Source organism: Oratosquilla oratoria, chromosome 3 (genome assembly GCF_046742065.1).
Source record: "Oratosquilla oratoria isolate Oo_2021 chromosome 3, ASM4674206v1, whole genome shotgun sequence".
Taxonomy (NCBI): domain Eukaryota; kingdom Metazoa; phylum Arthropoda; class Malacostraca; order Stomatopoda; family Squillidae; genus Oratosquilla; species Oratosquilla oratoria.
The window spans coordinates 89,078,690-89,102,601 of record NC_134779.1 but is presented as its reverse complement, the minus strand read 5'-3'; the positions used below and the strand labels follow the sequence as shown (position 1 = coordinate 89,102,601).

Genomic DNA, 23,912 nt, shown 5'->3' with positions numbered 1-23,912 from the left:
CCAATGCCAGCCGTACGACGTGTCGTAATAATACTCGCATCATAAAATATAGTCACGGCTTATATCGATCGTTCTCTTTCACCCGTGAATTTTGAAAACCACAGAGAATGGGATTAAGAGCAGATTAGGGAGAATGTAAAAACACAGGGGCAACTACAATCAATATAATCAAGACGCCGATATGGCAGCGTCGCGAATCCACTTGCTCCTCATAACGCCTACGTGTGCGGCACCGTATGGAAGGGGTTAAGGGCAGTCAAAAGCTTTCATGTGAATAGTAGAGCTTGTGATAGGGTTGGATATGGTCAGAGTGAATAGTTTGAGGTGAAGGTAGGGCTGTGCCATGAATGTGGTATGTCACCACAATTGTTTAACGTGTACATGGACAGAGTGATAAGAGATGTAAGTGTAGGGAACCGGAGTGGTTAATGAGTGGAAGGAAAAGAGAGATACGCCAATTGTTGTATGCTGATGACACTTCACTTGTGGCTGGGTCAGAGGGTCTATGGGAATTGACAAGAGTTCAGGAAGGCATGTGATTGGAAGAAATTAATAAATATGGGTAAAATTAAGGAGATGAGATGTACAAAGAATGAATATAGTAATGAGTTGGAGGCAATTCTCAATGGAGAGAGGCTGGAGGTTATGGATAGTTTTAAGTATTTATGGTCACATGTAGCAGGGAATGGAGGATGGGGGTGAAGATAACCTGTAGAGATAGGCAAACAAATGTCATGGGGGAGTGAAAAGTGTCATAAGAAAGAGGTACCTGGGAATGGATGCACTGAGAAGACTATATGAAATGGTGATTGTATCTCCAACACTATATTGGACAGAGACTTGGAATGTAAGAGAAGCAGAAAGGAGAAATCTAAATGCTCTTAAGAAGTATGGAGGGGTTATGAGGGTTGAGTAAGAAATGGGGAGGTGAGGAGGAAAGCAGGGGTAGAAAGGGAGCTGGCAGATAGGGTTGATGAAAGAATACTAACATGGTTTGGGCATATGGATATAATAAGTGAAGAGAGATCAACAAAAAGTGTGAAAGGCACAGGTGGACAGAGTGAACTTGAGGTGAAGACTAAGAATGAGATGAATGGATGGGATGAAAGGGGTCTTGGGTAAACAGGGATGTCAAAAATAAATACAAAAATTGACTAAAACATATGAATCTGTTTTCCCTAAAAAAGCAGATTCATAGGTGACTTGATACAGATTTTTAAGATTTTAAAGGAAATTGACATCAAAAGTGACAAAATTTTCTCACTGAATGAGAATCCGACAAGAAACAATGGTCTTAAACTGTCAGGAAATAGATTTAGTTTGGAAGTGAGTAGAAACAACTTTGCCAACCTTGTAGTTAATGAATGGAATGAACTTCCTGCACAGGCAGTGCAATATATGAGGTCCATTCAAAAAGTATCCGACCTTGGTCCATAAAAGGAAAAATAATTTACCATTTAGGAATCCATTTTTGTGGCAGTTGATGGCACCCTTACTGCGCATGCGTGGAAATTTTAAAAGCTGCAGTGCGTGCCAGTTCCCACCTGTTAAGGCTAGAGTGCAGTCATCCAGAACGTACTCGTCGGATTATCGTCCTTATGCAACATGTCGGAGCGCATCGAGCAGCGCTATTGCATTAAGCTCTGCCACAAGCTTGATGATACGCAAGTGCAAACTATCCAGAAGATTTAGCAAGCCTTTGGCGATGAAGCCATGGGAATAACACAGATAAAGGAGTGGTATAACCGCTTCAAGCAAGGACAAACCTCAATTGAGAGCAAGCCACGGTCTGGCAGGCCATCCACCAGCAGAAACGAAGAATTCATTGTGAATGTTCGTCGAATAGTGGAGGACGACCGTTGTATAACCATCAACGAGATTGTCGGAGGAGTAGGAATAAGCACAGGATCAGTTCATACAATTTTAACCGAAGATTTGGCCATGTGACTAGTGTCTGCAAAATTTGTTCCAAAGTTGCTGGTGGAACAGCAGAAACAACTCTGCCTGGAAATTGCACAAGACCTGCTTGACTGTGCTAACAGTGATTCCGACTTCATGAAGACCATCATCACTGGTGATGAGACATGGGTGTATGGATACGACCCGGAAACAAAATTTCTCACAATGGAAGCATCAGACATCACCAAGACCAAAAAAAGCACGACAGGTTCGGAGCAACGTCAAGGTAATGTTGACATGTTTTTTTTTACTCCAGTGGTATTGTGTATCATGAATATGCACTAGCAGGACAAACAATTAATAAGGAGTATTATCTGAGAGTTATGCGACACCTTCGCGATGCTGTACAACGAAAACGACGCAAATGTGGGCTGCGCGCAACTGGCAACTTCACCATGACAATGCACCTGCTTATTCTGCCCACCTGATCCAAGCTTACCTGGCCAAAAACAATACTCCACTTGTTCGGCACCCTCCCTACTCTCCAGACGTGGTACCTTGTGACTTCTGGCTCTTCCCTAAACTGAAAACAACCCTTAAAGGGAAGCGCTTTGAGTCGAGAGAGGAAATTATGAGAAAAATGACGGCAGAGCTCTACAACATTCCAGGTATGTTACCAGCAGTGGCAGCACCGGTGGGAGAAGTGTGTGCACTCCCAAGGGGAGTACTTAAGGTGATTGAATAAAAGTTTTGAAATGTACACAAATCTTTTCTTTATCGACCAAGGTCGGATACTTTTTTAATGGACCTCGTAGTTCATTTCAAAGCTTTAAGATTCATATAGATAAACACCTAAGCAAGATGCTGTAATGACAATTTATTTCATATTATCTATTTCTGTTATTATTTGTCTGTTTATTATTTGGTTCTCATTTATTATTAGTTATATGTCAATTTATTATTATTTACTATTTACCTGTTTATTGACTACACCTATGCATTTATTTTATTTATTATTACAATGCATTTTTTTTTTTTTCCCAACTTATTATTAAGGAGGGTAAGGTAGTTGCAGTGGGAAGCGCTAAAAATAATGAGAGTGATGAGTGAGGAAAATGAAGGAGAAATAGGTAAAGATGAAGTGAAAGCAGCTGTTAAGATGATGAGAGCAGGTAAGGCACCTGGGTTGGATGGATGCCATGCGGAATGTCTGAAGAAAGGCGGTACAGTTATGGTGGACTGGCTGGTGAGGTTATTTAATGTTTGTTTAAGAGAGGGTAAAGTGCCGGAGGACTGGAGAAGTGTTTCAGAGGGATCAGCTTGTTGAGTGTAGTTGGGAAGGCTTATGGGAGGGTCTTGATTGAGAGGATTAGGAGAGGAACAGAGGGAGTAATTGGTGAGGAACAGTGTGGGTTTAGGACAGGTAGGGGTTGTGTAGATCAGATTTTTGTGGTAAGAGTGATGTGTGAGAAAGCTATATGAAAAGGTAAGGATGTTTTTTGGGCTTATATGGATCTGGAAAAGGCTTACGATAGGGTAGACAGGAAGGAAATAGAAGGACAGGAGGAAATAGAAGGAAGGGTAGTGAATGGTGGGATGAGGAAACAAAGAAGGGTGTAGAAGAGAAGAAGCAAGCTTTCACAGATTGGTTACAAAATAGGACAAGGAAGTCATATCAGAGGTACAAAGAAAAGAGAAGTAAAGCACAAGGTAAAGGAGGCAAAGAGGAGAGATGTGAAATGGGGTAAGTGTATGACAGAAAATTTTGAAAGTAATAAAAAGATGTTTTGGAAAGAAATTAAGAAAGGAAGAGGAGGCAAATCAAGCAGAGAAGAAAAGGTAAAAGGTGCAGATAGAGTGATGATAATGGAAGAGAAGGCAGTAAGGGGAAGGTGGGCAGAGTATTTTAGGGAGTTGCTAAATGTGAAGGATAGGGAGGGAAAGATAGTTGCAGTGGGAAGTGCTAAGAAAATGACCGTGATGAGTGAGGAAAATGGAGGAGAAATAAGGAAGGATGAAGTGAAGGTAGTTAAGATGATGAAAGCAGGTAAGGCACCTGGTCTGGATGGATGCCATGCAGAATGTCTAAAAAAAAAAGGAGGTACAGTGATGGTGGAATAACTGGTGAGGTTATTTAATGTTTCCTGGAGAGAGGGTCGAGTGCCGGAGGACTGGAGGAGTGCCTGTATAGTTCCACTTTACAAAGGAAAAGGGGACAAGTGTGAGTGTAGTAGTTTCAGAGGGATTAGCTTGTTAAGTGTAATTGGGAAGGCTTATGGGAGGGTTTTGATTAAGAGGATTAGGAGAGGAACAGAGGGAGTACTTGGCAAGGAACAGTGTGGATTTAGGACAGATACAGGTTGCATCGATCAGATTTTTGTGGTAAGACAGATATGTGAGAAAGCTATAGGAAAAGGTAAGGATGTTTTTGGGCTTTTATGGATCTGGAAAAGGCTTATGACAGGGTAGACAGGAAGGCAATGTGGGAGGTTTTGCAGATATACGGGATAGGAGGAAAGCTTCTAGGAGCTGTCAAGAGTTTTTACTTGAGTAGTAGAGCATGTCTCAGGATTAGAAATGGAGCGTGTGAGTGGTTCGAGGTAAAGGTGGGATGTGTTATGTCGCCCTGGCTGTTCAACTTGTACATGGATGGGGTGGTGGGCCAGGGATTGGAGATGGTTAAAGAAAATGGAGAAAAGTGGGAGGTGAGCCAGCTGTTGTTTGCGGACGACACTACGCTTGTAGCAGGATCAGTGGAGGTGTTGAGGAAGTTGGTGGTAGAGTTTGGGAGAGTGTGTGAAAGAAGAAAGTTGAAGATAAATGTGGGTAAACATAAGGTGATGAGATGTACAAAGGGTGAAAGTGGCAGCAGACTGGAAGTGAGCATTAAAGGTGAGTGACTGGAGGAAATGGATAGTTTTAGATACTTGGGTGTGAATGTGGCAGGAAAGGGTGGAGTCGAGGTAGAATGTAGATTAAGAGAAGCAAGTAAATGCCTTGGTGGATTAAAAAGTGCAATGAGGAATAGACATTTGGGAATGGAGGCTAAAAGGAAATTGTATGAAGGAGTGATTGTGCCAACAGCACTTATGGGGCAGAAACATGGAACATAAGAGAGGAAGAGAGGAGTTTGAATGTGTTTGAGATGAGGTGTCTTGAGAAGTATGATGGGGATTACTAGGCTGGACAGAGTGAGAAATGAGGAGGTGAGTAGGAGAACAGGGGTTGTAAGGGAGTTGGGAGATAGGGTGGATGAAAAAGTAATGGGATGGTTTTGACACAAGGAAAGAACAAGTGAAGAAAGACTAGTAAAAGAGGTATGGAAGGCAGATGTGTAGGTAGTGAATATGAGGGGGTGACCTAGGATGAGATGGATGGATGGGGTGACCTAGGATGAGATGGATGGATGGGGTGAAAGGGGCTTTTGGGAAGAGGGGAATGTCTGTTGAGGAAAGACAGGAGACGGCAGAAGATAGGGGTGAATGGAGAATGGTTGTATATGGATGATATTGTGATGCATGAGGAGGAATGGGTGGGGGGAGGAGGGGAGGTAGAATGTGTGAGAAAAATTTGATGCAGCCTGAAGGGATTTCTCCCTGTCATCTCCTTTCCTGCATGAGGGGACGGAGAGGGGGGGGGGGGGTTGCCGATTTAATGAAGCTACTTTGCTGTGGATGTGCTGTGTCTTGCCACACTGCCTCTCACCCAGGGCAGTGGACAAGATGCAGGGATGACCTGTCATCCAGGAGGTGCCAAGATAAGAGGGTGGAGGGGAGTGGAGTGTATTAGGGATGTAATGGGTGGGAATGGTTTTTATGCCTTTTTCTTTTTGGCTACCTCCCTTGTAAGGGGGAAAAAGCCTTTGGTATATGTATGTATGTATAACATTTTTCACATGACCTAGTTATGGACCAAAAGGTCTCCTGTTGGCATGCTCTGCTTTATAAATCCTTTGTCGAGTGTGTGTGTGGGGAAGGGTTGTAAATGAGATGATATGGTTTGAAGTGATTTCTCCTCATTTTTACTATAGTTAAGAAGACAAGGAAGGGAGGGAGGTGAAATGGTAGGGGGTCACCAAACTTACGTTTGGCCCCTGTTGTGTATGTATTGTCTTACTGCACTGCTTTTGTCCCAAGCAGTGGATGGATGATGCGGATGACCCTTCATCCCCAAGGAGCAAGATAAAGGGGAAATTCATGGGTGATGGATGGGTGTGTGTGTGTGGGGGGGGGGGGTAGGTACATACAAGAAGCCTTTTGGTATACAGATATAGATACACGAAAGAAGCAGGGATCCAGACAGTTGATTAGAACTTGACAACCACTATAGAATCATAAAGATGATCACAATTACCTGCAGGTAAAATGTTCATAAAAGTATGTTCATGAAACTGGGCTTGTTTTTCATTGAGGTCAACTTACCTGTCATTAAAATGACAGAGTGGGCTATACACTGTCTTCTGACATCACAGATTACAGTTGCTAAGGGTGGTACACCACATCTCTGTAAATGAAAGCATAAATAAATAAAAGAAAAACTATAAGTACAAAGTGTAAACACATTTGTCAGTTGTCTATTTATGGCAAGTATCATGGAAGGAGATACCAAACTAATCCTTGAAATCATAGAATAGGGAAAAATGGGCTAGTTTCACTGGTCCTTTATGAATTAACTTGTGCATTACCATAGTACCTGTACTGCACAAACCAGACATATCTGCTGGAGGTAATCCAAATTGGATGTCTGAAAGAATAATCTCCTTATTGTCAATCTTCAAACTCATCAACAACCTTACTTCCACCTGAAGGTGCAGCCCAAGATCTCGACTTCAACTGTACTTCCTCCACCTTTTCACATAATGAGAGCTGATAATCAGTAAATGTTCTCCCCTCTTCCTACTAATAGTAGTAGCACACTGACATGGAAACATTCCCACACTAATAAAACAATGACAACCAAATATTTTTCCAAAAAGATGTATGAGAGGGCTTGAGACATTGCCAGCCACTGTGGGTCTCCAGGTTTCCAGTCAATGAAATGAGGCAAAAAAAATTATATACCACACTTTTCTGCAGCATCAAGTTCAAATTCAGTTTCTTGTGTATCTGCAATCCATGATAACTGCTGCTTGAGATTCACATCATGGAGATCCATACCCTCACAATAGCTTGTAACAGCCCTTAGCCTATCCCACAAATCCCTCTGGAAAGAAACACTAACTACTGTTTGTACTGTTTAACTATATTTTGGAAGAAAGCAAAAAAAAAAAAAGTGAAAGGAGAGTCAGGCATTGAGAAAAAAGCAAAAGGATTCAGATGGACAGATATGGAAGTGAAGGCAATAAGGGGATCAATCAATCAATTCAATGTCTATACCCTCTCTTGCAGAGGGTCCACAAGTCACTCAAGAAATTTATATTGAGTTGTTGTCTAGGGATTGTTAGTGTGGGGCATTGTAGCATGAAGTGATTGCATCTGGGGCAGTTTGAATCTGTAACCAGGTCTATTCTGTGTAAATATTGTTTAAATGCTGGATGGTGTCCTGAAGCAAGTATTCCAATGTGGTCCTTACCAGATGTATGAGGATTCCCCCCTCCCCCCAGTGGGGCTATGTCTCCATGATGTTGGAGTACTGAGTTTGTTGGTCTGACTTGAAGGAATTGTTTAGTAATGTGTGTGTTTTCATGTGGTTGTTTTGTGTGGTGCAGGTGATTGGTTATTACAAGTGCATGAGTAGTATGCTTCTGGTATAGTTTTTCATTGCATTCAGATTTACCTAGTTGTTTACCTAGTTGTATTTTGCAGAAGTTCTATGCTCATAGTGACCTGCAGTTGTATCTCTCCACATCCAGTTCTTTCTTAAAATCATGTATAGTTTTAGCACTCACTGTTTTCTCTTTCAATTTGTTCCATAATTCTATTACTCTGTGTGGAAAGCTTTTTTTCTGATCTCTTCTGTAACTTTCTTAAGGGGGTACGCGACACCTGGGGGGGTGAATTTGGTCAAGATATGGCATTTTTCAAAACTGTGTTCAAAATGTTCGTATACCACTTAGAAATAAATCCCGACAAATAATTTTCCAGCCGCGCGCAATTTAAAGGTCCTGGGTGAGGTTTAAAAGGACAGATTTAAAGGCGCAACCCACACTAGAGGGAGGCGTGCCACTTAGGACCTTCAGGCGCAGCGAATAACGTTGAAATTTGATTGAATTTACACTCGCCCAGTGTATCAACGGCCAATACGATTGTGGAGGGGAAGGAAGGTGGAGGGAGAATATTTCGCCAACTTTGTGCGAAACTAAGCGTTAGTTCCCGGCTAGCTCTGAAAAGGGAAGTTCGCATGTTTCATGAGCTCTCATTGCAATCTATTACTTTAGCTAGTACATATTACTCTTTAGTACAGTCATCATGGGTAGCAAAAAGAACAAAAGAACATCACAATGACAAAAAACAGCAGTTAAAGATGGCAAGCAGTCAAAGATGGCAAGCAGTCAAAGACGACTAAAGATCTCCCCACCTCTCACTCCACCACCGCCCTCACCTGCACCTCTGTGACGGTGACAGAGGTAAAGGACAACATTAGACTAAACAATTCAAAGAGGAAGATTAAATCCAAAGAAGAAAGCAAGAGGAAAAAGATCAAGGCTATACAGGAAGAAGAAAGAAGAAGGGACATCATATGATGCTAGAGGGGGTGCCCTACCAACATAGATTGGCGAGGGGAATCTGATGAGGAAAGAGAAGGCGCCCACTACTGGAAAATAAACCTCTTTCCAATGATTTAGATACCCTGAAGACCCCCAGCAGAGAGGTTTCATATGAAGAAACCGCCAAAGGTGGAAAAAAGCAAATTATATGATGTTGTCGTCTGTGCGTCGTCACTACTGTGACATATTTATACTTTAGTTTTTCAATATTTAAAGTACTTATAATTAAAATATGTTGATAATTTTTACTGTACTTACTTATTATATAATAAGAATTAAGCCATGAAAAAATCAGATATATTCATATTTCAAGTTGCCATATCTCCGTTCGATATTTTTCTACTTTTTTTTAATCATAAAAAATCTAATATACATTAGATTTAGATGAAACTTACAGGGAATATTACTTTTAGTAACTGCTAGGGCCGATCGTTCCAATATTTTGAATAGGATGAAAGAGTTTGGAGTAATAATGGAAACGAGCAAAAAATTTTTATTTTTCACGATTTTTGCCAGACATTAAAATTGAAATGCCTGTATGCAAAAGTATAAAGGAAATTGTTCAATTACTCAATGATCGGCCCTAGGTGTGCCTACTGACTAATCATAGCCAAAAAATAAAACAAATTGGTCCACGAATAATGGTGCTGTGCACTTTTAAATGTCGCTACTGGTATACGTACATGTGTACATGTGTACATACACCATTCTGCTTCACCTAAAATGTAGGCAATATGGATACCTATTTACCTGAGAAGTTTCAGCTCTTTACTCTAAATATTTTAGAAAATGACCTCCAGGTGTCGCGTACCCCCTTAAGTTTCTTCTCGTGTCCTCTTCTATTTCTTGTCCCATTCTAGTAGGTCATCCCTATCAAGGATTTCCATACCTTTCATAATTCTGTAGATGGTTATCAAATCGCCTCTTTCTCTTCTTTGTTCCAGAGTTGATCAATTTAGTTTGTCCAATCTTTGTTTGTACATCAACTTGCTAAGTGGTGGTGCCATCTTTGTCATTGCTCTTTGAATTTTCTAGTTTATGTTCTTTTTTGTACTAGGTGTCCATAGTGATGCTGCATATTCTAATTTTGGTCTTACCAGGGTAACTAGCATCTTCTTTACCATTTCCTCATCCATGTAGTCAAAGGCCACTTTCACTGATCTTATTAAATTGTAAGTTTCTCCAACTATTTTGTTTACATGTTTGTCTGGTGTCCTGTCATTTGAGATAATTACTCCTAGGTCTCCTTCTGAGTTTTCTTTTGAAACTTCCTTTGTACCAATTTTGTGTTGACCAGATATTCTATTTTTGCTTTTTACAAATTCCATTGTACTATATTTCTTAATGTTGAAATTCACTTCATTCTTTATACTCCATTTCCAGACTTTGTCCAGGTCTTCTTGAAAAGATTTGCAATCCTCTTCTGTACTTACTCTATTCAATAGTTTCGCATCATCTGCAAAGAAGTTCATATAACATTCGAAGCCTTCATCCTTGTTGTTTATATACACAGCAAACATTATCGGAGCCAATACAGAGCCTTGGGGGACTCCGCTTATCATATCTACCCAATTTGAGATCTTTTCTCTAAGTACCACTCATTTTTCTTCCATTCAAGAAGTCTTTCATCCATTTCAATAATATTCCTTGTATTCCACCTACTGTTTCAATTTTTATTAGTATCTTTTTGTGTAGTACTTTGTCAAAAGCCTTTGGTAAGTCCAAGAAAGCACAGTTTGTCCAACCATCTCTTTCTTGTATTATTTCTATTAATCTTGAGAAAAAGCATATTAAGTTTCTACTACATCATCTTTCACTTCTAAATCCAAATTGCTTGGGATTTAGTATGTTGTTCTCTTCCAAGTGTTTAGTCCATTTATTTTTAACAACTCTTTCACATATTTTTGCAATTGTGCTTGTAAGAGATATCAGTCTATAATTTGTTGGATTTTCTTTATCTTCTCTCTTGTATATTGGTACTAATGTTTGCATTTTTCCAATCTTGTGGTACTTTTCCTTCTTTGAGTGAGAAGTCGATTATCTTCTTTGTAGTTTCTTCATGTAGTTTCATTATTTCATGTTTGTCTTTTAGTTTATCATTTACATATCTGTAAAATAGTTTAAGGTTGGTCTTTGCATTTCTCTATTATATCTTTTTTATATTTCTTTTTTCCTCTGTATATATCTACATATTCATTTCTCAGTTTGATGTACGTTTGCCATTTTGTCACTTTTTTGTCTTTTTTCCAGGCTGTCTCTTCAATCTTTAGCATCGCTACATTTTTTATTATACCAACACTTTATGTAAACCCTTATTTGTTTCTGCTTAGGTACATGTTTATCTGTTCCCTCCTTATATATTTCTTTAAAAAGGTTCAATTTCTCTTCCATCTTTGTTTCATCATTTGCAAAATTTTCCCAAGTAGCATTTTGAATTTTTTTTTCTAAGTTTTACGAAGTCAGTTTTGTTGTACATTAATCTTCCTTCTCTATGTTTCTTGTTTCTTCTCACAACATTTTGTTCCTTAAGCTAAAACCCTATTAGTATGTGGTCACTCTTCCCAAATGGTGTCTTATAATTTATTTCTTCTACAATTTCAGGCTCAGAAGTGAATATCAAGTCTAGTCTCCATGGTTCTTCGTTGTGTATATATCGAGTTTTTTCTTTGACCCACTGAGTCAATGTATAATCAATGGTCAGACCCAGTAGGTCATTGCCCCAGAGTTTTTGGTCTAATTTGAAATCAATCTATTCTTCTGCCTAGTTGTTGATGTCTTGATTCCTTATTGCTCTGCTAATCCTATCTCTATCCATGTCCATAGTTGTTTTTGTTTTTGTCGTTCCCTAGACTGTCTGTCCGAGCAGTCCCGTCTCCCCAAGGAATGCTACAGCCGAAACTGGGTTTTCCCACAAATCCTTTATAGAGTGTATGTTGTGTTGTTTGCGTGCATGATTGTGTATAATGCAATCTTCCATTATGTGTTGTATGGTATGGGGTGAAGTGTTACATCCTGGGCAGCTGTTCACAATGCGGTCATCCAGCCTCTTCTGGTAGCTTTGAAGTGCTGGGTGGTGGCCGCACCGCAGTCTGGCCAGGTGGACTCTGTCCTTTCGTGGGAGAGAGGATTCAGAAGGGTGGATATCAGGGGGTCTGGCATGCAGCAGTGTGTTGTCTTTCAGTGTGTTAATGGAGCGGTGAGTGATATGATTATGAATATGTTTCCGGAGGCTGGTATTTGGTGGTTGTGGAGGAAGAGAAGAGAGTATCTGTGTGTGATACAGGTCTTTGGGTGTTGTTTTAATGTTTCTTGATGTGTGTGGGTGTTCTGCTATGTAGTGTAGCGGGTGTGATGTGTTTGTGGTGGCTGCAGCAAGTGTTTGTGTGCCTCTCATGTCGAGGTGGTCCTTGACTTTGAGGACTTTTGTTTCATGGTGTAAATGGTCTGTAGGTGTTGTATTTGTGCAGCCTGTAATTGTTTTTAGGGCTTTGTTTTGTATGATTTGAAGGGTGTTGTGGTGTGTCTCACCGAGATTAGGAGCCCATGCAGGACTCGCATAATTCATCACTGAGCGTATGCATTGTTTGTATATTGTTGTATTAGTTTCTTTTTGTCCAAATGTTGTTCCAGTGATTGACTTCAGGGGACCGGCTGATCAAAAGATGAAAATCTTTATTAATTGGGTTATTGCACAGAAATTTATGCCAGGAGTTAAGGACACCATATACATCTTTCCCAACCCAAAAAAACTAATCTGCAACCCTTTCATGTTTTGCCCCCCCATCTCCCTTTCAAAAAAATTGATAATTTTGAAATGACTACTCCTATAATAATTGCTCTACATGAATGAAATTAATATGGTGGAAGGACCTTATCCAGACCTTCAAACTAATAGAGAGAAATTTTAGTTAAAGTAATTAGTTTGTGGAATTTTAATTTTTATATCTTTTCCCACCCCGTCCCCCTTCAAATAGGGAAAAAAAAGGCAAAAATTAACCCTTTCAGATATTAAAAAAAAACGTTCTATTTCATCAATCAGGCAGATTTAGACATATTATGTGTGAATTTTCATTGAAATTGATTAAGAAGTTATGGAGGAGTAGAAGTTTGAAGGTATAAAACTTAGGTTTTGAGATACGGGCCGTCAAAGTTTTCACTAACTTTGAACCCCTACATACTAATATAAATAAGGGATATCATGGCATTTCCTTATTTAGCTTTTTAGGCTTGAATGTTGATGATATTTAGAATAAACTATTCATATTCAGTCATATATGTTGATGTCCAGTCATATAATCCTCTGTCTTCTGGCTCCTGGTCCCCACCTGCATTTTAGGCAGGTTATTACATTAGGGTGTCATAGCTTGCTTACTTTGTAATTCTTGCCTTTTCCTAGCTTCCTGAAGTTGTTTGGTTTGCTTGCGAGGACATGGCATCTCAAAAATAGTATAACAGCTTGTCAAATGACAAAAGGATTGATGGTGGCTTGCAGTGGAGCGTATCACTCAATTTTTGTCTACTGTTTATCGCTTTCTGAGGCATCTACCCATTCTGGGGTCTATATATAACCTCTGGTACAGAGACAGAGTTGCCAGAAGTCACTAGGAATAGCACTCAATCATTACAAATTATTGTTATTTATTGCAATAATATATATATTGTAGTGACCAATACATATCATAGGGCCGAGATGGGGTCGAGTTGGGGGGAGGAGGGGGTTTATTTGCCATAACTACGAAAATAAGGCGAATTTTTATTAAATACTCCACATACAGACTGTCGATTGCCATACGCAGATGTAGAATTTTTTCCCCAGTTTTTCATTTTTTCCCAATTTTCATCGATTCTTGACCAGCCGGTCCCCTTAAATGTGTTAAGTCTAGGTGTGCATTTGTTTTTTATGTTTGTGATGTGTTGTTTGAAAGACATGGATGTATCCTATGTTACACCAAGAATTTTCTATGTGTTTGTGTGTGGTATTAGAGTGTTGTTGATGTAGAGATGAGGTATGTACAGTTACTATCCAAGTTACGACCTAGATTGGTTCCGACCAACCAGTCATAAGTCGGATTGGTCGTAAGTCGGATCCCATTAAAATGGCCGACACGAGGGTTATACTCTGGGATACATGATATCAATCTGTTGTGTTTTTAAGAAACTTTTTCTACTGAATACTATTATATACAAGCTGTTTACTGTTTATCAATTATATGCCTTTTATTTTAATTTTTATAATTTTTCTTAGTATATGATATGAAAACTTACAATATGAATAATGCCATTGTTAGACATAGATACGATACAGGCCACAATGCTGACTGGAATATTACTAAGATTATCAAATATGAAAACCATACTATGAAACGTAGATGTTTTGAATCTGCTTTTATATCTCTCATTGATAATATAAATCAAAACAATGTATTTTTTACAATAAATAAACCTTTAGCAATTTTAAAAACAAAGTAACGAGCAATTTACGCAAACTGTGTTTACACCAGTTTCATGTTCGTTTCTCCCCGTAAGCTCGGGTTATATAAGGAGTCAGATGTTTGTCCACTGTGTTCACATACATAACAACGTCGAGCCTGTACAAATTCAAATCAGGCTTAATGACCATCTTATGAATCGATAGCCTAGAAAAAAAAAAAAAAAAAAAAAAAAAAAAAAAAACATCCACTCTGTTATTTCTGAAGAAGCCCTGCTGGGCGAAGCGTTAAATACATTGGATCCCATACTCTGAGGTTGGCTTCTCTCCTACAGTTGTATACAGAATTGTTTTCAGTTGCTTAGTTGTTAATATATGGTAGGTTAAAGAAAGAAAATACTTATTATAAAGTACTCTTATTAATAAACTCATAATAGGCATCTGCTAGGCATGGTCTTAAATATGTAAATACAGTATCTTACATCCTTAATTAATAAATCAAACTCTTCCACAAATGGCTTAGCTGCATGCGCATCACTGCTAGCAGCCTCACCTTTCGACAACACGTGGTGAACCTGGTAACGCTCTCGAAAGCGACGAAACCACCCAGCACTCGCTATGAATTCATGTGAAGCGTATTCTTCACCTGCACGTTCTTTCAACATGCGAAATTAACTTGTAGCCTTACTTTGCACTGTTTGCAACATCTGTTTCACATTTCTTTGCCTATTATCTTCCAACCACGTGTATAGCAACTTTTCCATCTCTTCCATAAATGTCGTGCACGATGCCGGGCTGCTACAAGTATCTTGCGCGCTGTGCTGCCAGACATATACAGTAAACTCATAATAGACATCTGCTAGACGTGGTCGTAAGTACAGGTGGTCATAACTCGCATGCGTCATAACTCGGATAGTGACTGTATTTGTGTTCTTTTGTCCAGTTGGTGAGAAGTGTTGCTGTAGATTTGGTTGGAGCTATTTTGAGTCTGTTTGTGATGAACCATGTGTTGAGTGTATCAAGGTATGGCTGGATTATTTCTGCAGCTTTGTCTGTGTTACGATGTGTGCATGTGATTATGTCGTCTGCATAGGAAGAGATTTGTATTTCTGAGGTGTCTGGTGTGGGTAAGTCATGCATGTATAGATTAAAGAGTGTGGGGGATAGAACAGAGCCCTGTGGTACTCCATTCTTAATGTTTCTGATGTGCGATGATTGGCCATTATATGACACGTAAGCATTCCTACCTGCCAGATAATTGGCCAGCCATCTTATGGTGTTATTGTGCATGTCCGTGTTATATATTATATTTGTTAGGTTGTGGCGGGGGATAGCATCAAAAGCTTTACTAATGTCTAATGTTATAAGAAGTGTTCTGTGGTGGGGCCTATCTGAATTGATGCCATCTAAAATTCTTTGTGTGAGGTTTATCAGAAGTGTTTGTGGAGTGTAGTGGCCTAAAACCGTGTTGTGAGTCAGCAAGGAATATGTGGTGTGACAAGTTTAAGTATTAGGTGTTCAATGACTTTAGAGGGGGTGCAGAGAAGTGTGATTGGGCGGTGCGATGTTGGGATTGTTGGGTCTTTGTTCGGTTTTGGAATGGTGATTATTTTACCATGCTTCCAGATGTCGGGTATAGTGTTGTGTGAATAGCTGTAGTTTGCAATGTTTGTTAGTGCGTGTATATCTTGTGGTCCAATGTGTTTTAAGTGGATGTTACTTATGTTATCAGGGCCATAGGCGGATGAGTGCTTGAGATTACAGTATGTATTATATATTTTGTCTGACTGTCTATGAAGGGTGTATAGTCTGAGTCTGTGGGAAAGTCTTTCTTGCGTCAAATAGTGTGTCGGTCGTCAGGGTGAGAAGTGAGATGGATTGTCTGTGCAAAATGATTTATGAGTGTGTTTGCTTGTTGGCTGTTTGAGGGTAGATTGTCTGTTGTTGTGATTATTGCTGCGTGAGAGCGTGTTGTGTTACTGTTGGATAGTGTAATGCTGTTGAGTGTTTTGTACAATTTGCTGGTGTTTGTTTTGTGATCAAGTGTATTGATAAAGTTTTGCCAATTTTGTGTTTTTTATTTGAGTATTTTATTGGCAATCACAGTGTTTAGTGTTTGTATTTGGTCTGCTATGTTTTGAGGGATAGGTGTGGGGGTATTGTGTTTAAGTGTGTCTCGTTGTCTGATGAGGCCTTGGATTTCTGGTGTGAAGTTGGGGTTGTGTAATTTTCTGTTGCCTCTAGGGATGTATCTCTTGTCTGCATTTTGTATGATTGTATTAAAAGTGTGCACAGCATTGTTTATGTTTGTGATTGGTGTACTGTTAAGTGTTTCAAAATGTTCTGTCTCTTCAGTAAAAGCTTCCCAGTTAGCTCTCTTGTAATTGGTGTATGTGTGTCTGTGGCCAACTGGGGTGCATCTTGTTTTGGTGGTGATGATTGGAAGGTGATCAGAACCAAGGGTTCTGACCACTCTCCATGATGTTGTTGGGGTTAGGCAGGGGGAGCAAAAGGTGATATCAGGAGAGGAGGGAGTGTAGAGGGCTTGGTGTGGGGTATGTGTATGATTATGTGTGTTGTTCATGATAGTCAATGAATCAAACTGAGTCTGTATATCAAAACCTCTGTCTGTGTCAGGGTTGTCGACATACCAGGCAGACGACTTGGTGTTGAAGTCACCACCCATGATCAGGTTGGGGATTGAGGCTAGTTGGCTAAATTGAGGTCTGAAGGTGTTTGGAACTGTGGGGGATGATTGGGGGGGAATGTACATGTTAACTATTGTCAGTGTTGATTTGTTGCCTTTGCAGATTCGAATGGATTGGATTTCTGTAATGTTATCTGTGGTAGGGAGCAGAATTTTGGTTGTGGCACTTGTGTCCACAAAACAGATGGTGTGATGGATCAGGGAGATGAGTCCACCGCCATTGCCATCGGTCCGGTCTTGTCTGATGGTGGTGTAATTATGAAATGATGGTGTTTTGTGTGAGTGTCTTAGTTTTGTTTCTTGTATAATTGCAATGTATATGTTGTGTTGTTTAAGAAAGTGTTCGAGTTCATGTTTTTTTGTGTTAATACCATCAATGTTGTGTTGTAATATGTTGATGTTGTGTGTTCTGTGTGTGTTGTAAGTTGCCATTTGGGGTTGAAATTGGGGTGTTAATGGGGAAGGTATAGGATCTGGGTTAGAGGGAGGGAAAGGAGAGATTGGGGACAAAGGAAGGGGAGTATTGATTGGGGATAAGGGCAAAGGGAAATTGGGAGTGGGTAAGGGTGCTGACTGTGGTTGGGGAGGTGGGAGGTGGGAGTGGGGTTACTGGAGGGCAGGTAGAACATGTCCAAGTGTTTGTGTATTGGTTTGTGTCAGCAAGTGTTGTACAAGTGAGGTGGGCCCAGTTTTTGCACATATTGCACTGAACTGAGCCCTTTGTCTGTCTGCTCGAGGTAATGGGTTTAGAGCATGTTGGGCATGTGTATTTTGTGGTGGGCCCAGGATTGCTCTCTACATCTCTGGCTAAAAGTAGAAGAGGGGTGATCACCGGAAAATCACCCCTCGGTGCAGAAAAAACGTAATATTGCATGTTGAGAAAAAGGATTGTGGTACTCCCCAAGGCAGACGTAGCTCCTCTTGGGGATCGGTGCCACCTCGGAGTAACGTTTAAACATGTTTTCTGAGGGATCACTCCCAATGTCGACTCTAGACATATCCAATCCCCCTCATTGGTTGGTTTCTTAATCCTTTTTTCATCATTGCTACTCTCCATTCTGTGCTAAAACTATGATTTCCAAGAACTGGACTGGATACATTACTGGTCACACGAAAACATATTGTTACATCCTAAAAATGACAAGGCAGTTTTCCTGAATCAGCAACAAAGCACTAGTTTGGAGCTCGATGTTAGCACCTCCTTCCTCTGCGATGGTGTACGTGATGCAGTGAGATAAGTGCATGGTATTAAGGGTGTTGGTGTAGAAATGTATTCTGGTCATTTTCTTGTGTTCTATGGGAAGGATTTTGGTTTCTGTATTTACCTAGTTGTACCTAGTTGTATCTTATGGGAAAGGGGAGCTAAGTTTGTGGTGTCCTGTCATTCTATCTCTCCATATCCATTTTGCTCTTAAATTCTTATATCGTTTTTGTACAACCTGTTTTTTCATCCAATGTGTTCCATACACCTACCACTCTGTGGGGAAATCTGTTCTTTTTCAGGTCTCTTCTATAATTGTCCATTTTAAGCTTGTTTCCATGTCCTCTTATGTTTCTCTTATCCCAATTTAGCAAGACTTCTTTGTCAAGAACTTCCATGCCCTTCATAATTCTATAGATGGTCAACAAGTCACATTTTTCTCTCCTCTGTTCCAGAATCGACAACTCCAATTTCATCAGTCTTTATTCATATAAATATTTTGAGTGTTCTGGGGCCATCCTCGTAGCTGCTTTCTGGATTCTCTCAATCTTCTTTATATTCTTTTTTGTACTGGGTGACCACAGTGTTGCAGCAACACTGTGGTCACCCAGTACAAAAAAGAATATAAAGACATGGAAACATGCTTAAAATGGACAATTATCGGGTGCGGCAGAATTATGGCAACCAAATTAAATTTGTCCTACTGCGAACATATTTTATTGCAGCCAAATAATTTTTGTTATACTGAATTCTCCGTACTTTTTTGTAATAGTTATGTTTATCTCAAGTTTGTAATGCTTAATTCCTATTTTTTTTCAGAATGGCAAACAAACGTAACGCAATTTTGGAGCTGCATCGTCAAGGAAAACGTCAATGTGACATTGTTCGTTTGCTCGGTGTTCGTAAAGATGTCATTTCAAAAGCAGTCAAGCGGTTCAAGGAGCTTGGTCATGAAGGCGACCGTCCAGGAAGAGGAAGAAAACGCACCGTCAACACTCCCAGGAACAGGCAGATCATCAAGAAGCTGATGCCGTGAAACTGGCATCAGCGACCAATCAGTGCGACGAATGGCGAAACAGGAGCTCGAACTCGAGCCCTACAAGATCCAAAAAGCTCAGCTCCTGACGGACGAAAACAAGCGCGTACGGCTGCAACGATGTCGCCAGCTCATTCGCCGGGCCACAGGTCAGCAGTGGGAGCGGATCGTCTTCACGGATGAGAAGCTGTTCACCGTGGAACAAGCACACAACCGCCAAATCGACAGGAGCTGGTCCGCAGAGGCTCCCAGCACCTCGGCCATCATCGAACACCGCCAAAATCTGCAGTCCGTCATGGTATGGGGCGGAATTTGCGCGAGCGGCAAGACACCCCTGGTTTTCGTGGAACAGAGGGTCAAAATCGACAAGGACGTGTACCGACGCGACATCCTCGAGGCCGTGGTACTTCCGTGGACCCAGCAGCACTTTGGCGATGCGGAATGGACGTTCCAGCAGGATTCCGCTCCGGCCCACAGGGCGAAAACGACTCAGGAGTGGTGCAAAGCCCATTTTCCGGGTTTCATCACATCTGCGGAATGGCCGCCGTACTCTCCGGATCTAAACCCGATGGACTACAGCGTATGGTCGATTTTGGAGGCCAGGGCCTGTGCTAAGCCCCACAAAAGTTTGGAGTCGCTGAAGCAATCGTTGTGCCGGGAGTGGGACAGAATCACGCCGGAGGAGCTGCGGCCCATCGCCGAAAATTTCAAGAAGCGTTTGAGGCTTTGTATCGCCGCCAAAGGAGGCCACTTTGAAACTGCTTGAATATGATAGTGCCAAAGGTCCATATTAATGTTATTTGTTGTCGTTCTTTGAAATTTCTTTGTTTCAATAAAATTATATGCAAATGAATGAGTTGCCATAATTTTGCCGCACCCTGTATAGAAGAGACCTGAAAAAGAACAGATTTCCCCACAGAGTGGTAGGTGTATGGAGCACATTGGATGAAAAAACAGGTTGTACAAAAACAATATAAGAATTTAAGAACAAAATGGATATGGAGAGATACAATGACAGGACACCACGATGTTGTGATTGCATGAGGTGGAATGGGCGGGTGGATGGGGGGTGAGGTAGTATGTGTGAGCAAAATTTGACACAGCCCAAAGGGATTTCTCCCCGTCCTCTCATTTTATGCAATTGGGGGACGGAGAGGGGGGGTCGCAAATTAAATGAAGCGGCCTTGCTGTGGATGTGCTGTGTCTTGCGACACTGCTTCTGACCCAGGGCAGTGGACAGGGTGCAGGGATGACCCGTCATTCAGGAGGTGCTAAGATGGGAGGGAGGGTGGAGTGTATTCAGGGATGGAATGGGTGGGAGTGATTTTGTGCCTTTTTCTTTTTGGCTACCCCCCTTGTAAGGGGGAGAAAGCCTTGGTATATGTATGTATATGTTCAATCTTGCTGTCAACTTTGATATGATGGATAGTCGTGAAACTGGTATGTATGATGCAGGGTTTTCCAAATAGGTAGAGGTTGTGTAGATAGGATTTTTGTGGTAAGACATGTGAGAAAGCTATAGAAAAAGGTAAGTACTGTATGTTTTTTGGACTTTTATGGATCTGGAAAAGGCCTATGATAAATTAGACAAGAAGGCACTGTGGGAGGTTTTACAGATATACAGGATAGTAGGAAAGGTTCTAGGAGCTGTCAGAGTTTTTACTTGAGTAGTAGAGTGTGTGTCAGGATTAGAAATGGAGAGAGCGAGTGGTTCAAGGTAAAGGTGAGACTTCGTCAGGGATGTGTTGTCACCCCAGCTGTTCAACTTATACATGGATGGGGTGGTGCAAGAGGTAAATGCAAGGGTGGTGGGTCAGGGATTTGGAGATGGTTAAAGAAGATGGAGAAAAGTGGGAGGTGAGCCAGCTGTTGTTTGCAGATGATACTGTGCTTGTAGCAGGCTCAGAGGAGGGATTGAGGAAGTTAGTGACAGTTTGGGAGAGTGTGTGATAGAAGAAAGATGAAGATAAATGTGGGCAAAAGGTGATGAGATATACAAGGGGTGAAAGTGATAGCAGACTGGAAGTGAGCATTAAGGGTGAAAGACTGGAGGAAGTGGATAGTTTTAGATACTTGGGTGCGAATGTGGCAGGAAAGGGAGGAGTGGAGGTGAGGTAGATTGTAGATTGAGAGAAGTGAGTAAATGCCTTGGTGGATTAAAAGTATAATGAGAAATAGACATTTGTGAATGGATGCTAAAAGGAGATTGTATGAAGGAGTGATTGTGCCGACAGTATCGTAAGGGGCAGAAACATGGAACATGAGAGAGGAAGAGAGGAGTTTGAATGTGTTTGAGATGAGGTATTTGAAAAGTATAGGGGTTACTAGGCTGGATAGAGTGAGAAATGAGATAATGAGGAGGAGAACAGGGGCGGAAAGGGAGTTGGGAGATAGGGTGGATAAAAGTATTGTGATGGTTTGGACATATGGAAAGAGTGAGTGAACATGAGGTGGCAACTTAGGATGAGATGGATGGATGGGGTAAAAGGAGCTTTGGGGAAGAGGGGAATGTCTATTCAGGAAGGATGGGAGAGGACAAAAGACAGGGGTGAATGGAGAATGGTTGTACAGGGATGATGTTGTGATGCATGAGGTGGAATGGGTGGGGGATGGTGGGTGAATTAGTATGTGTGAGAACAATTTTGACGCAGCCCGAAGGGATTTCTGCCCCGTCTTCTCATTTTTTGCATTGGGTGGACGGAGAGGGGGGTCACTGATTTAATGAAGCTGCCTTGCTCTGTCTTGCGACACTGCTTCTGACCCAGGGCAGTGGACAAGATACAAGGATAATCCGTCATCCAGGAGGTGCCAAGATAAGAGAGAGGGTAGAGGTTGGAGGGGAGTGGAATGTATTAGGGATGCCATGGGTGGGAATAGTTTTTATGCCTTTGTTTTTTGGCTACCTCCTTTGTAAGGGGGAAAAAGTCTTTGGTATATGTATTTAGATACAATATAGGTATTATGCTGCTCCTTTTCAGATATCTGGAATATTTCTATGCATCCAGGAATGATTCTTGATATCAGTTAGAGCATAAGAACATAAGAATGAAGGAGACTGCAAGAAACCATAAGGCATACACTAGGCAGCTCCATATCCATCACCACCTGTCATCCCCATCCATGAAGTTGTCTAATCATTTCTTAAAACAACTGATAGTTTCAGCGCTCACTACATGGTTACTAAGTCTATTCCATTCGCTGACCACCCTATTAGTAAATCAATTCTTGCCTATTTTCTTCTTAAATCTAAATTTGTCTAGTTTAAATCCATTTTTCCAAGTCCTGCCCTGTTGTTTTAATATGATGACCTTGTTTGCATCACCCTTGTTAAAGCCATTGATCCACTTGAACACCTCTGTTAGATCACCTCGCACTCTGCATCTTTCCAGAGAGTGTAAGTTAAAGTGCCTAAGCCTCTCTTCATAAGGCAAATTTCCGAGTCCATTTATCATTTTGGTCATTCTTCTCTGTACTGATTCTAGTGAATTATGTCCATTCTATAGGACAGAGACAAAAACTGTACCGCATAGTCAAGGATGAGTCTAACTATTGCTAGAGTTTGATAATTACCTCTGCATTTCTATTCGTTACCGTCCTAGCAATGAAACCTAATGTTCTGTTTGCTTTATTCCTAATGCACTGTTTCCTCTTTTTAAGGTCCGGACTCACTAGAACTCCCAAGTCTTTCTCCCACTCAGTTTTCTTTGCATGTTATCTAAGCTGTATCTATTGTCAGGGTTGTGTTGCCCTATGTTTAATACACTACACTTAGAGATATTGAAATTCATTTGCCATTTCACCAACCTTGTTAACAACTTGTTAAGATCATCCTACAGAATCTCTGCGTAATCACCTGGATTTTACTCCATTTATGGTGACCCGCAGTTTTCTGTTATTGATCCAAGCTCTAATCCATTCTAACATTTTTCTCCTATGCCATGAGCTTTGATTTTATTTAGTTTCTGGTGTGGCACCTTGTTGAACACTTTGCTAAAGTCAAGGTAAATAACTTCGTAGTTATCACTGTTATCTGATGCCTTATATACTTTAGTGCAAAAGGATAGAAGATTAGTCACACATGACTTACCCTTGGAGAAACCATGCTGCGTGTCATGAATTAAATGATGTCTCTTGATGTGTTCTCTGAGTCTATTTACTATTATTGATTCAAGCATTTTACCTATAACTGATGTCAAAATGATTGGCCTGTAGTGGCATATAGACAACTTATCTCCCTTCTTAAAAACAGGAACAACATTTGCCTGCCCCCAAGCAGTAGGCACAAAACCAGTGTCTATCGATTTATTATTTCAGTTAACTGGTTGCAGATTTCAAATTTACACTCCTTAAGCACTCTTGGAAAAATTTCGTCTGGACCCTGGGATTTTGTAGCTTTAAGTCTTTCAATCTGCTTGACTACTTCTACTTTGCTAATGCTGATATTAGTCTACTCTCTTCATCCTCAGTGAAAATTGATTGCATTCAGGTACCTAATCTAGCCTCTCATTAGTAAACACTGAGAGAAAATATTTGTTAAACTCCTCACTCATTTTTTCCTCTGATTCTATCATGACATTTTCACTGTTTTTTAACTGGGCCTATTCTTTCTTTATTTTTTGTTCTGTAAAGGTGAAAGAAACCCTTTGGGTTGGATCTTGCTTGACTGGCAACCTTAATTTCATAGTTACATTTCGCTGTATATGTATTCTTTTTAATCAGCTTTGACATCTCATTATATCTTGATCTAAGGTGTGTTTCCCCATTTTTTTATTTTCACATAAAGTCCTCTTTTCATTCCAATCTCATGTTTCTGTCTGTCAGTCATCCATTTGGGAGTATTACTATTCTTCCATATTGACTTCAGGGGGATATGTATTTTGTGCATTAATAATTAAATCATTTAGATTGCTATACATTTTATCCAAATTGCTGACC

At 40.6% G+C, this 23,912-nt stretch overlaps 1 protein-coding gene across 5 annotated transcripts in view; it reads right to left on the bottom strand.

Annotated features, from left to right (window-relative positions):
* The window catches only part of Ube4B (Ubiquitination factor E4B), a 679,226-nt gene that overhangs the window by 481,979 nt on the left and 173,335 nt on the right, over positions 1–23,912 (bottom strand). For all 5 annotated transcript variants that reach the window (XM_076183024.1, XM_076183023.1, XM_076183022.1 and 2 more), the window contains one exon: positions 6,321–6,402. In XM_076183024.1, the coding sequence (XP_076039139.1) occupies positions 6,321–6,402 (82 nt within the window). The remainder of the gene's footprint in view (positions 1–6,320; positions 6,403–23,912) is intronic.